At 39.5% G+C, this 13710-nt stretch overlaps 1 protein-coding gene across 2 annotated transcripts in view; it reads left to right on the top strand.

Annotated features, from left to right (window-relative positions):
- The window catches only part of SLC49A4 (solute carrier family 49 member 4), a 59137-nt gene that overhangs the window by 27925 nt on the left and 17502 nt on the right, over positions 1 to 13710 (top strand). For both annotated transcript variants that reach the window (XM_068687497.1, XM_068687498.1), the window contains exons 4-6: positions 4952 to 5081; positions 10230 to 10338; positions 10981 to 11048. In XM_068687497.1, the coding sequence (XP_068543598.1) occupies positions 4952 to 5081; positions 10230 to 10338; positions 10981 to 11048 (307 nt within the window). The remainder of the gene's footprint in view (positions 1 to 4951; positions 5082 to 10229; positions 10339 to 10980; positions 11049 to 13710) is intronic.

The following is a 13710-nucleotide window of genomic DNA, read 5'->3' on the forward strand; positions in this document are numbered from 1 at the left end:
ACCTAAACTTTACCATGTTACGGCATTTTTTTTGCTTATAATTCCAGCCTCAGAAATGTAGCTAAGGCTTAGTCCTATGCATTCCAGAAATCTTAAGGTGTATATATATCGTGTAGCTCATAGTTTATGGGATTGAGTTAACTGTGATCACTTATTTCTGGCTGCTATTCTTATGGAAATTTTGTGAAGTTAATACTTGTATTGGGTGAGGTCCACTTTATCATAAATTTCAAAGAAAGCATAGTAGAGCCTGGATCCTGTTTCAGCAGGTAGTTGACTCTTTCCTTTCAAATACTTCTTGCTTGACTCAAATCTATTGAAACAATGAAATTTGGATTTGGTTAGGCTTTTATCAGAGATAAATCTGGTGTTAGAGCCCAAAAATTTGGGTGACCAGTGGGAAGGAAGGAAGAAAAAGCAAAGTAGAGTGAGTTTATGTCCTGCTGAGCAGTGGATAAAAGAGGAACGAAAATCCAATGATTAGAAAAGTGCTTTAACCCACTCTTTCTGGATTTTCCATGGAGCAAGAAGAATTCATTTGCCCTAAAGAACTACAGTTTTGTACCTAAAACCCCTTCCTTGAGCCTGTTAGCACTAAAAATGTTGCTTTCAGCAGCCCATTAGATTCACTTTTTCTTCTCTTCTGTTCCGGGAAGCTTTCCTGAGTATTTTCTTGAGAAGATGGGAATAGATCTCGCTTGCCAGCAAGGTTCAGAGATCTGTCTTGCTGTGCAGTGTTTCAGCACAGCTCTTTCTGCCTTTCTGAGTCAGCAAGGACTTAAAAACAGCCCATCCTGTAAACCTGCTTGGGATTGTTGGTCCCAGCATAAGATCATCCTACAGCAGCTCTTCAGTTTCTTAGGATGTGTGTTTTGTGGGGCAGCTGTAGTTCTTACTTTGAACAAAGTACTTTTAAATACATAGCTGGGGTTCACTGTGCAGCTGTACTTGCAGTGTTAGCTATGTGTCTCAAGGGGTCTTTCTAAGATCCTTTTGTTGTTCAGGCACTAAAAAAGAGATGGTTCCTGAATGTCAGTGGCCTGTGGAGAATCACTGAGACAGTGGCAAAACATTCAGCTGGTTTGAAATTGGCAGGAGCCATCCCAAGAGGAGGTTGCTTCATATCCCTTATGGGATTTGTTCCATCACACCTCAGCTCTCTTTTTCCCAGGAGCTAAAGAGGCAGCTGACCCTGCTGCTTATCTCTTCTGTGCTCTGCTGTGCCAGGTAGGCTCCAGAGATAGAGGAATGTCTGTCCCGTGGTAGGTGACAACTTGTGGTGAGTACCTCATGGTAGTTGTACAGATCTGTCCACCTGTGGACCACAAAATACCTTAAAGGTTTGGTAGGGTAATATTCATCCCCTTAAAATCAGCTAGGCAGAAAATGAAAATCAAACAGTCTTCAAAGGTAGTAAAGGTGTTAGAGAATGGGACAGAACAAGGAGCTGGACTCAAGTGTCCCACTTCTTTAGGAAGTACAGTAGAGCCTAGTATGACTTCTCATTTAAGGTGTTATAGGAAAGCCAGTTTCATAGGACGGGCACTCTGCATTCTTGAGTGTTTTGTTTGTGATGGAGCTTGTTGCTGTTGCATGAGGTACTATTAGATAAGCAGCATCCAGAAGTTAGTTATTTTTAAAACCCTAATAATGTGAATTGTTAACTTGGGATCAGTAGCGTGACAAGAGTGTGCTAATTTTCCAAGGACTTAACCTCAAACATGATTACGAAGCAATTGCTTATAAACCCATTCTGAAATTGCTCTGTTAACTCCAGTCTCTTCTGTGTTTCATTAAATTGCTGTTCCTGTATCTCGGACATGGACTAAGAGCTCAGCTGAAATATCAACTTGTTTGTGTCATCTGTGTCTACACATTCTGGTTCACAGCTGAAATAGTACGGATGTAGCAAATCAGGATTGAGTTGTATTACCTGTACTGCTTAAGGAAGCTTGAATCACTCTGGACTTCAGGCAGAGCTTTTAGCTATGTGCTTTCCTAAATATTAATGAAAAATCACCATTTCTTACAAATTTTTGTATGTATGCATATATAGCTGTGTGTAAAGTACATGTGTGTATATAAACATAAGAAAAACAAAGGGGTAAGGAGGGCACTTTACGTGTATGTGTGTATATATATATGTGTGTATATATATATACACACACACGTGAAGTGCCCTCCATATATACGTGCACATATATGTGCACGTATATATGTGCACATATATATGAAGTGCCTTCCTTTACCTTTCAGGAGAAGGTGAGGGTTTCTTTGGTTTTGGGTAGGATTTTGTCCTGTAAATAATCTGTCTTTCAGAAGGAAAAAGACTTGTATCGAGGAGGCTTGTATCTCTGTAAACCTCTCTTTCTCTGTTTAGGGCTTACACAGCCAGCAGGAGTGCCTGCTTCCAGGGCTATGGTGCAGGCATCTCTCCACATCGACATTCACAGGTCACTGTGGCATGATATCCTCATTGCTTTTGTGAGACATTTCAGATTCATTCCTCAGCAAAACATATACAGCGCTCTATTTCTGCACACTAATTTATGCTGACTTGCCCAGTTCCAAGTGCTTTGCTGCATCCTTTGCACTGTTGAGAATCTGATAGCTTCTGTGGAAGAGCTCCTCTTTCATGGCAGCAGCTCCCTTGGTCTCAAAACATAAGATATAGGTCAATATTATCTTTTGCCTTTTTATTCTTTGCTTGCAATCTAAAATTTGTCCTGGGAATGTATTTTTCTTTACCTAGTCTTGTACAATAAACAATGATTGTGTTGATGGTAGGCTTCCTAATGAAGAAGCAATTCAAGATGTAAGGAATCAAATGCATTTGGCAGTACCTGGACTTTTAGTAGAGGTGCAAGTGTGATACACAAAGCTAGGATGGCAATAAAGACTTCTATTTTTAAGTAGAGGGAGCTGCTTTGGGTTTGGATAGGCTCCAAAGTGAATTCTGCTCTTTTTCTTTTGTGCATGAGGGCAGTGCTTGCAAGGCAAATTCATTAGCCTAGGAAGTATAACACTGGGAAACATTAAAGAGCTGCAAGATGGTACTACAAGGACTGCATGCTGATTTTAATAATTAAAAAAAAAAGTAGTTACTATATTGCTCCTACTGCAGTAATCTGACTGGCATGAATCTTGAGGTGGTAACCCTTAGAAGAGGCCCCAGATGAGCACCTGTTGTAAAATATTACCATGACTTAGAAAAAAATCATCAACCTGTTTTATATTCTTTGTAGGAAGATGTAGCCTTTCACCTTATGCCATTGCAGTATAATAAAGTTAAATAATAAGCACCTTAGAAAACCTCTGTTTTTACGTGATCACATTCTTATTGGCTCTACCCATCTGCAATCTGAAATCTTCCTTTCAATATGTTACCAAGTGTGGATGTGCATGTACCTATAAATCTGTATGTAGATGCAGGACAAGGGAATAAAGAGTCTTTGGCAAGCCTTGGTTCCCTGTCCAGTATCATCCTATAATGACAGAGCCTCTCATCCTTTTCTTAGCTATGAGATAACCAGTTGTGGCCAGTTCTTTATTCATTGCTTGTGTTCTCAAAAACAATGTACAGGAAGATAGAAATTCATCTATCTTCCGCAAACCAGAGGAGTTGTAGAGGGACTGCAAGGACCTTGACACACAAAAGCTGTAATTAGACCACAGTAGGGGAAAAGAGACACCACACAGTTCAAAAAGAATCCTTTTTGATTTGATCATGGAGACTAGCATTGTCACATTTCTGGTATGCTTTCAAAATAAATTTAGGGTAGATTATTTTTCCCTGTAAGTGTTCATTTCCCATCCCAATCTACAGCTGATCCATTAACACTTAAGTATTATTTACTTTTCAGTTTCCTGAACTTCTTTTCTTTTAGTTTAGCAGAAGAGCTGGCAAAGTGCCACATTCATATTGATTTATTAAAAAAGAAAGAAGAAAATGAATGCAACTGAGTATCCAGCTCTGTTGGAATTTATTTGTGGTGTTGGTGAACAATTCTTTGTAATATGATCACAGGTTCTTTTAAGATAACACACTTCAGCTATACGTTTTTCTCTCTGGCAGCAAAGAATCTTGTTTTCAAAGAGGACAGCAGTAATATTTTGGATTGAGGTCTGTGGATAACATGATCTATGTTGTAAAAGGCCTGTAAAACAAATTAATTAGACTGAATGTGGATAGAGTTGTTTTTCTTCAGAATGTCTGATCATGGGGCTTGCTGACAATTTTCTGTGAAGTGCTCATCCCTTTGCAGGGTCATGTCCAAATTTCTACTATGAAATGTTTTGAAGATCTGGAACACCTGCTGCTAAACAAGAGGAGCATCTACAAACAGCTGTATTCTTTCATTTTTTCCCCATATTACCTCCGTTCTCTCTATTCCTAAGCAATGGCTGCTCCTATGCTTTTCCTTTTATATTCCATTGCCATGTAATACTGTTTGTATCCAAGATGCTGCCTTGGTTGACCTTTTGTTTGCCTTCATCATCCTGTATACCAAGTAATTGTCGTTCCATGCCCTGGGGCTTCCCTAGTCCCATCTGTTTAAAGTCTCTAGCACGCTGTTACCTGCCTTGCATTACTTCCATTGCAAAGAAATGTGACCGGATCTTCATAGTTCTCTTTAAAGAGAAAAAACAAAAGCTTGCCTTTTGCTTCACCTAGTTCCCCATGTGTGAGCCTGTTGCTCTGCAGCTCTTTTCATTGGAATTGACTGCCGGTATTTCTCTGTCTCATTGATTCTCCATCTCAATTTGAAATCTTGCTTGGGGAGTGGGGGTAAAAATCCTTCAAGTTATGCAGGTCTGTTGTCAGGAGCGGTAAAGCACTTGTGGTAGGATTTATGTATTAGAGGCTGGCTGATAACAATGCTGTGCTGAAATAAGTCTTTCAGTGCTAACATCTGTTCTCTGATTTGTTTTTCTTTGCCCTCTTGTTTAGAATTTGGAATGGTTTCCTTGATATTTTCCGCAGCATTGGCCTACTTCCCCTCACGCCCTCCATTCCCTCCCAGCGTGGCTGCAGCTAGTCAACGGCTTAGCTACAGGAGAAGCTTTTGCAGGCTTCTAAGGTAGGTCCTCATTTGGTTTCCACTTGAAATATCAGCACCTGAATAAATAAACACAAGTGTGCTTTAATCTTCTCATCGAACAAACAAGTTAGTTCGTAGTGCTTTTAAACAAAATCAAATTAAATATTAATGCTGAGACATAAAAGGATGCTAACTGCTAAAAAGCCAACATTAAATTTTAAATGGGAATATGTCAAGCATTCTTGCCAGAATCCTTCTGCACCAACACTGCTGTAGTCATCCTTTTAGCACAGCTTTTCTTATGCTACACTTCTGTTACATCAGGTTGTACAAAATTGTTAACAGTGCATTGTGCTGGGTGTGAGATAGCAGTTAACACTGGGCGTAACTAACTATAAAGCTGCTTTCTTCCATGCTTCTTACACTGGAAGGAATTTGGGAGCTGCTTACCATTCGAAGAAGTATACAGCTGCTTTCATTCAGCCACGGGAGCAATGAATGAAGTATCTGAAGCCATTGTATGATCTATTAAATCTCATTACTCATATGTTAAAATATAAAGTGGGGATAGGAAAAGTCTCCAGATGCTTCTAGACAGGTTCAAAGATGTGTTAGTTTCCTTGATTTATTTTAAAAAGAAAAAAGGTTATAAAGAAAGCAACATATTCAGCTTTACAGCTTCTCTTTTGTTGTCTGCTTAGATTGTTAGCTCTTTTGGTAAGACCCAGTCCCTCCCCTAGTGTTTGTAAAATGTCTTGTGTAATAGGAATCTGGTATCAGAGCAACTGTAATAATAATGCTGAGTAAAATTGTGAAGGCCTGTGCCTGGTACATGATAATGCATAGAAAAACTTCCTGGGGCAGAAAAGAACCATGGTGCAGAGTATGGTTGATTTCACTCAGGAGCTTCAAACTCTTACTCCAATTGTTTCTTGTAGTAATGTAGTTGTAGGAGCTCAATCTGTTCAAAATGGTCTGCTTAAAACTTGGTAATTTTAGATCTTCAGGCATTTAGTTGCTACATATCTGTGCTTTCTAAAAGTATGTGTAGGGCCAGAAAAAAAGCAACTTAGCCCCTTTTTTTTCTTTTCTCTGGTGGTTTTGGAGAGTTTTGTTTCAGTTTGGGGGAGTAAATTGACAAAACACTTGCTTCTGTGCATTCACCCTGGAGTAGGCTGGCAGCTGGGAGAAGGTGTGAATGCAGCTGGCTGGTTAGTCTGCAAAGTGACCTACTCAGGATATTAAAAAATAGCAATTCCCATAAGGACGCTTAGCACACACAATGATGCTGTTAAACGCCCAAGCTGGTATGTGCTGAGACCCTGCCTGAGGGCTGTGTTGTAAAAATGTTGCTGTCAAACAGAAATCCAAACAGCAACTGACTCCGCAGGTGAAGTGTAAAATTTCCGTTGACAGTGCTCCATTTGGGAGCTTTATAACTATTACATTGCTTGTTCAACATATTATAAATACTGGGCCTGTGATACTGGTACAGGCAGGAGATAAGCAGCAAAAGTGGCTTACCATTCACAATCACCAAAGCTTAGGAAAACAACCTGGACACTTAAATAATGAGGGTAGTTTATAGCGTTTCCAAGAACCATGAGGGTTTTTGCTTAATTGCAGTCAGGTAGATCCTTCCCTCCCCTCTGGTGTTTATGCATTCTTCCATGCTACCCCTTATCAAAGGTACTTCTTCATTCCTCTGTACATGAAGCAATCAACAGTTCATCGTTAAAACCACTTATCCTGGGGAACCTTTCAGCAACAATCCATCAGGCAAGAGTTTTTTATAAAAGAAAATGGTTATCTGCTGTACTTCAAGAGAAATCCATCAGCTGGTTCATTAGGCTTCTGAGCCCTGTTCCCTGCCTAATCTAGACTTCATAATTCTTGGCAAAGAGGGTCTTTCTTTTGACTTAGTCATGTAGGCTTAAAGGTAATCTGCTGATGACTACCAGGAAATCAGAATTCCTCCTTTATTGCCTACTTACCCTCTGGTGTGAGAACTGTGCGTGTAAGAAATTCAGGATGTGTGTGAGCTGGTCGGCTGACTTCACCGAACCATGCACCAAAAAACATTCTTGAGAACTGAGGCTTTCATCACTTCCCTCTTCTCTGCTCTAGGCTTCAGGTATTTTTTATTTTTATTTTTTAATTCAAACTAAAGCTGTGCAGCATAACTTTACCATTGAAGTCATGGACCTTTTTCCTTGGGTGCCAAAGGGATCTGTCACATCCTTGCAACTCCCACGCTCCTTCGTGCCTTCAGGTTGTTGAGCAGTTGTCTTCACGAGCTGCTCCTTGCAGAGTTGCATTTTATAGGTCTTCTTAGGGTCAAGCACCCTCTGTAGGCCATTTTTGGGGGAGTTGCTTAGGAACATGGTTCCTTCTCCAGACTGGGAGGTTTCCTGCTTCTGACAGATTATAACAATTAGCTGATCTCTGGTATCAGGAGATAACCAACTCTCTCAGCCTGCAGTGGGAGTCGACAGATTAGTCATGGCATGGGAGCTAAGCCTGATTCTTTTAACAGTCTATTACACAGTGTGATGGGTGTACTTTGAATTTCGATTTAAAAAAGAAAAAGTGCTGTGCCCTTTCTTGTTTTTTTTGGTGACATGAATATGATTTTTTTCTTTATATTTCAAAATATGTCAGAAATTTCCCTGGGAAAAATTCTAATACAAGTAAATGGTTTGTCTTATCATTTGTCTGAGGAGAACATGCAGTGATTTTTAGCTTTTAAGTAATTAGATGCTAGTAGCCAGTTACATGCCTTTTATATCTTCAAGGGGCTGTGTAAGCCGTTTTTCAAATTTCGTAGTAAGGTTTTTGTACATCATTACTTCTTTCATGAAACTTTTACATGACATCACCATCCAGGCTGAGAGCAGCTCGGAGTGTGCCTGATATTAATAGGCACTGTCAAAGTTACTCTGAAAATGTTGACTGACTTTGACAGGGCTCCCCTCCGAACCAGCCTGTCTTATGAATTCTGGTGCATTAAGCAAGATTCTGGGGAAAAAAAAAAAAAAAAGAAAAAGGGAAGGGAAAAAAAAAAGCAGAAGAAAAGCCAATTCGTATTCCAGGAGAACGGAGCCTGATGCTGATATCCTGTCATAAAGGCTGATATGATGGAAAACAGTGTAGGTTCACCAGTTGATGGTGTGACAGACAGCTCATTTCTCTATTTTCAGTGGAGCAGTTGCAAAATTGCAAAAACAAATATAAGTTGCTGAAGCTGTGAAAAGTGGAGCTGATGCTTGAGATGTGTTTCAAATGGCTTTAACACTTAATGCAGACAATGCTAGCTATAGCTGGACAAGGGGACAAAGTGACATCTGGTGATGGGTGTTACTTTGCCACTGCATGCAGCCTTGTCCAGGTCAGCTTCTTTAACGTGAAGACTAGGCAGGGTGGCAGCATGGGAGCCTCTGTCACTGGAGGATGTCGTGATGCAGAGCTGGGTCTGACACTGGGACCAGGAGCTGCACGTGATGGAGCAGCTACCCCACATGCCGGTCTGTCTCGTTGCTGGAGTTAGAGAAAATAAATACACCACAGGAGATCTGGGTCAAGTAAGTTGCAAGTACTTACCCTGCAGTTGTAGCTCTTTAATGAAGGTGAGGTTCAGACAGATACCCAAAGATTTTGAATAATGAGCAAGTGTTATTTTGGAGCAGTGCTTTCAGACTTGCTCCTTCTTTGCAGTCTGTAATGTGGCTATATAATGTCCATGCAAAATGAGTATGTTCCTTTTTATTTTCTTCTACAGGTACTGGAATAGCTTTTACATGGGTAGTATTAAGTAACATCAGAACACCTACCTTAAGAGAGATGAAAGAGAGATGTTAGGATGACACAGGATACACTAGCATAGGAGTACGGCATTTCTGTCTGGAAGACAGCAAATGCATTAGCATTCAGAGAAATAGAAGCCGTGTGTGGAAGAGCTGGAAGTTTGGGAGTTGTTCTTCTTTACATTAAAAAAAATAATAAATCTGACATGAATGATACTGAAAGAGGAGGATATGTTCATGTGATATAAATCTGTTATGCAAGATGAGGATGTGTGAGAAGAACAGTGTGCAAAAGAGTGCTGGCAGGGGTGCTTTGAATCTTTGAGGGGAGTAAAACAGTGTAAGCTGCAAACCTCTAAATGTTTGGGAGAATTTTTTATTTTGAAACTCTTACTTTCCCCCTGGCTTTCATAACTAGGTGCTGTTAAATTGCTGCTGCATACCAAGGAACTGGTACTGCTGATCAATATCAAGTTTATATAAATTGTTTGGGAAGAGGTGTGAGGGGGTGCGTTTTGTGGTTACACAGATATCCCTTGGGATAACCTGAGAATTGCCATAACATCTTTTCACTTAAAAATGGCAGTGTTACAGGGTCCAAAGCGTATTTTCTGTTCCCAAATGGAAACATTTTATAGGAAAAGTTAGATCCCCTTAGCAAAGGTGTCGCGTTTAATTTTGGTTGTGGTGATGGCTGCAGGGAGGGGGGATTGGTGGTGTTTGTCTGCCAAATCTTGTTTAGCTGTGTACAGTGATGATAATGGCACAGCTTTGATGCTTTATCTTCACCGATTACTAAGAGTTGGATAATTATAATTGGGGATAAAAGAAAACATGTTGAGTACTTAGAGCAGACTATTATACTTGTCTCTGTGTTTTGATAGCTCAAACTGTCAAAATTTCCCACTCTTGCAGTTGTGCATGCCTTATTCCCAAAACCTTCCCTTTCTAAATTGTTTTTACTTTTTATTTTGTGAAAGTATGAACCTCTGATTTTATACTTGAAATATGTTTTTTGTAAATTGAATTAGTGCTTATTGTTTCTAACAAGCACTTAGATTAACTGGGTTGCCCATGCAAATGCAGAACTGCTTGTGGAAATGAGAAACATATGAGCCCAGCATGTTACCAAAAGTCTTTGAATGTAGAGAGTGGCTTTTTTAAACACCACAGTGCTAAGGCAGTAACATCTCAGCCACTGGTATTTTAGTGACATGTCCGGATAACTTCATTGTTTTTCCTGGCTCACTCATTCTTCAGAACTCTGCTGTTTTTCTTGATGGGCAGAATATAGATTCTAGGGTGCAATTTACTCTAGCAGCTAATCTTGGTGCACAATTTCTAATATAAGCTGCAGCTAATTGCATATGTTTTGTCTTCACAGCAATTTCCGATTCTTGATGATTGCTTTAGCCTATGCTATACCACTGGGTGTTTTCTCTGGCTGGTCTGGTGTTTTGGATTTGATATTAACGCCAGTTCATGTAAGCCAAGTAAGTATCTCCTGACTGATAATCAGCAGCTATTTTGTAAGTGGCATGTTTTTATTCTGCACTAACATACAATTTTATCAGGTTTTTATGCTTAAGCTGCTGTTAATACATATGGACCACTTTTCTCCTGAAATTTTAAACAAAATAATCTATAGCTTTCAAGCTGTCATGATTCTTCCTGCTGACTCTCCACTAGTGTTTAGTAGTTTCAGAGCTATGTACACCTTTTAACAAGAACAAAGAGGCAGATAAACAAATGGGAGTGTTGTTGGCCGCTGCACCTTTAGTAATAGAGAATAATGTTTACCAGGTGAAAGGGATGAAGTGGGGGGGAAAAAGAGGATTTGTAAGCTTTTAATAGAGTACTATAAAAATCCAGAGGACATTACTCATATGATTGTATAAATAGAGGTCACATTTAGGGCACAGGCTTTTTTGGTCATACCTTCCTCCTAGTGAATTTATTTCCTCTTAAATATCCTTAAAAAAAAAAAAAAGTCTAGCACCTCAGGTTGTTTTTGGGGGAGGGAAATGGGGGATGCCAGGTAGGGTTGCTAGCATTTGTGCACCCTTTGTTTGAAAGTAACACCTTAACTTCTGACTCTCTTAGCTTTAACACATTTCTTACTTTTTTTTTGTCAGGTAGATGCAGGCTGGATTGGATTTTGGTCTATCGTTGGAGGTTGTGTTGTTGGCATAGCAATGGCAAGGTAGGAATAATTGCATCCATTTCTTCAACCGTGATCGTCATTTAGCGTATACTCTTAATAATATAACTTGTTTTCTCTCATCTTTTAGATACTTGAAATGGAAAATGCATAGTTCTGGGGTTATGATGTGTTTCTTGTGAAGCGTTGGATTTGTATATTGTGTTACTGCTCTCTGGGGGTTGCGAACTCCACACACTTGTGCCTCAATTCAACAAGTCATACCGCTATTCCTGACAAGTGCTTCCCATCCGTTCTTTTCAAATGGTTATTGTGAATTCAGCTGCCTGGAATTAAGGAGACCCCATTATAGCACATTTGGAAAGCATTGAAGAAATAGTGTCTGTCTCTTTCCATCAACACTTTTGGGTGTATTGATTCCTGAAGGGATATTGAGACTGTAGCATAGGCAGCCTAGACACAGTAATGGTATATTCCACTGCAGAGAAATTAGTCTGTGTCTGTTTTGACAGGTTGTTGGATTTCTGTATGGCCTTTTTTTGTTATGCTTTTATGGGTTGTGGTATAGATGTACTTATGCTTTCCTATATCTAGACAAAGCCATTGTAAATGCTGAATGATATGGGAAGCATGAAAACAAGGAATGGGTTACCTTCCAATAGTTTTTTATCCTAAAAGATGCAGATGCTTAAAACCATTGCTGTGGGTGACCTAGATACATCGCACAATGTAACAGGTGGCATGCTGACTTAATCCTTTCCATAATAGGTTAATTTAATTTATTTGTGATGTTTCAATAGTAGAGGGGCACCCTTAGCAGCTCGCTTACTTTTGTTAGGAGAGAACCTGCTCTCTCAATGCCAACGTGCAAATCTCAAGCTTTATGGTAGATGAATTTATTTAATATAGCGCTTGCGTTAAGATTCAGGAAATGCTGAGTCTCTAACTTCTTCAAAATTGATTTCAAACCTTGTTGAACACTAGTACTTTGTAGCATCCAGAGCTTTGCTTTTGAGTAAATTAAAAAAATAAATAAATACTAACAGTCTGTCTCCAAATATGTCTTTCCAACTTGGGCAATATACAGTTCAAATGAAAAGGTTTACACACAGAAAGCGAGGGAGATGGTGATTTGTCACTCCTGATGGATGACTCTCCCTCTTAGGTCTATTCAGCATTTATCTGTGTAGGGCAGAATCAATGACGAGTCTGACTGTAATCTGCTGAAAGTTGTAATTAGGAAAATTAAGTAATGATTCTTGTCAAGGGTGACAGGCTGATGTATTTCGGTGTCAGAACTGTGATTTGCCAAGCAAGCAGCTCTCTCCCTTAACCACTTTTTAAGAAGCTAGATTTTTTTCTAATATTTTTTTCTACTAGTTTATCAAAGCAAAATTGGTACAGCTTAGGAGTTTGCTCTTTCCATTTCTGGCAATGCAAATTCTACCATTTAGAACAGTAACAACCTGGGGCTTGCGCTGGAGCATTTGTTCCTGCACGTCACAGGAGATGTTAAATCATCTATATTTAAAGTAATGCCCAGTTTGGAAATTCATTTATCTATCTCATTTTCCAAATGGTGCCAGTTTTCCTCAGCACAATATATAAATCCTCCTGCTCTACACCTACTGCTTTCCCAATAGCCGTGAACTTAGATATGTTTAGCTAATTTGTGTGATGCATTTTTCTAATTGAAAAGCTTGAACTATTTTGGGCAGCTGGCAGGTGTTTTACCCTTTGCTGGCAGCTTTCAAATGATACTGGCTTGAAGAAAAGCAATGTCGAAGAGCGACATTCATATTATTGCATGGAAACATAAATCTATTCCCTTTCCTTTAGATTTTTTTTGGTCACATTTACTAATGATCACAGATATTTCTGGGGTTTTGTCCTTCACAGTTCCATCTTTCTTTCTGCTTTTAACCTGCAGCGTTAGTCAAAATGCTGAAACTTCATGACATGGTGATAATTTCCTTAGCAACAGACAGTGTTGTCAGCAACACGGGATTGTGATTTTAAATGTAGGATCCAGCCTAGGGCTGATTCACTGGGTTACAGAAACCTGCTACCAACAGTAGGCTAAGAGATCTGTGTCCTGGGGGTGGGAAGGGTGAGCATACACCTTCTTTCATGGTGTGCCTGCTTTAGCAGATGCAGGCATCCCCGTATGTGCTAGTTGGTGAAAAAGATTTAAACAGAAAGAGAATTTTGGAAGTGAACACGGGAGTTAAAGCATTACATATATATATAAATATATATTATTATTGGATTGAAACCAGCATTTGAGAAGTTGATTTGCTTTACAGTCTTCTTTATTATTCTGTAACCAGACAAGAAGCAGAAAGCGCTCAATTACTAATTTCAGGCTAGTTTGCCAAGTTATTTTTTCCATTATTTCTGTTGCTGGCTAAATTCAATAGCTGATAAACCTTTCAGTTTGTATTTGACCCTTCTGGATTCCTGTGATAGCTGAGAGCTCCTTGGAGCACATTACTACCAGTGATATCCAAACCAGGTTATTTGTGTCAGAGAGTTGCAGCAGCTCAGTAAAGATAGATATTTGCTCCACTGAATCATCTTGAATGGTTTAGGTGGGTGTCATCCTCCCATTCCCACATATCCCTGGTGGTAGGGTAGAAATAGAGGATCCAGACCTGTTGTCTCTGAATGTCCCTCCCTGGAGGCTGTTATTTTTCACTTTCCA

The sequence above is a fragment of the Anas acuta genome, chromosome 6 (genome assembly GCF_963932015.1).
Source record: "Anas acuta chromosome 6, bAnaAcu1.1, whole genome shotgun sequence".
Taxonomy (NCBI): Eukaryota; Metazoa; Chordata; class Aves; order Anseriformes; family Anatidae; genus Anas; species Anas acuta.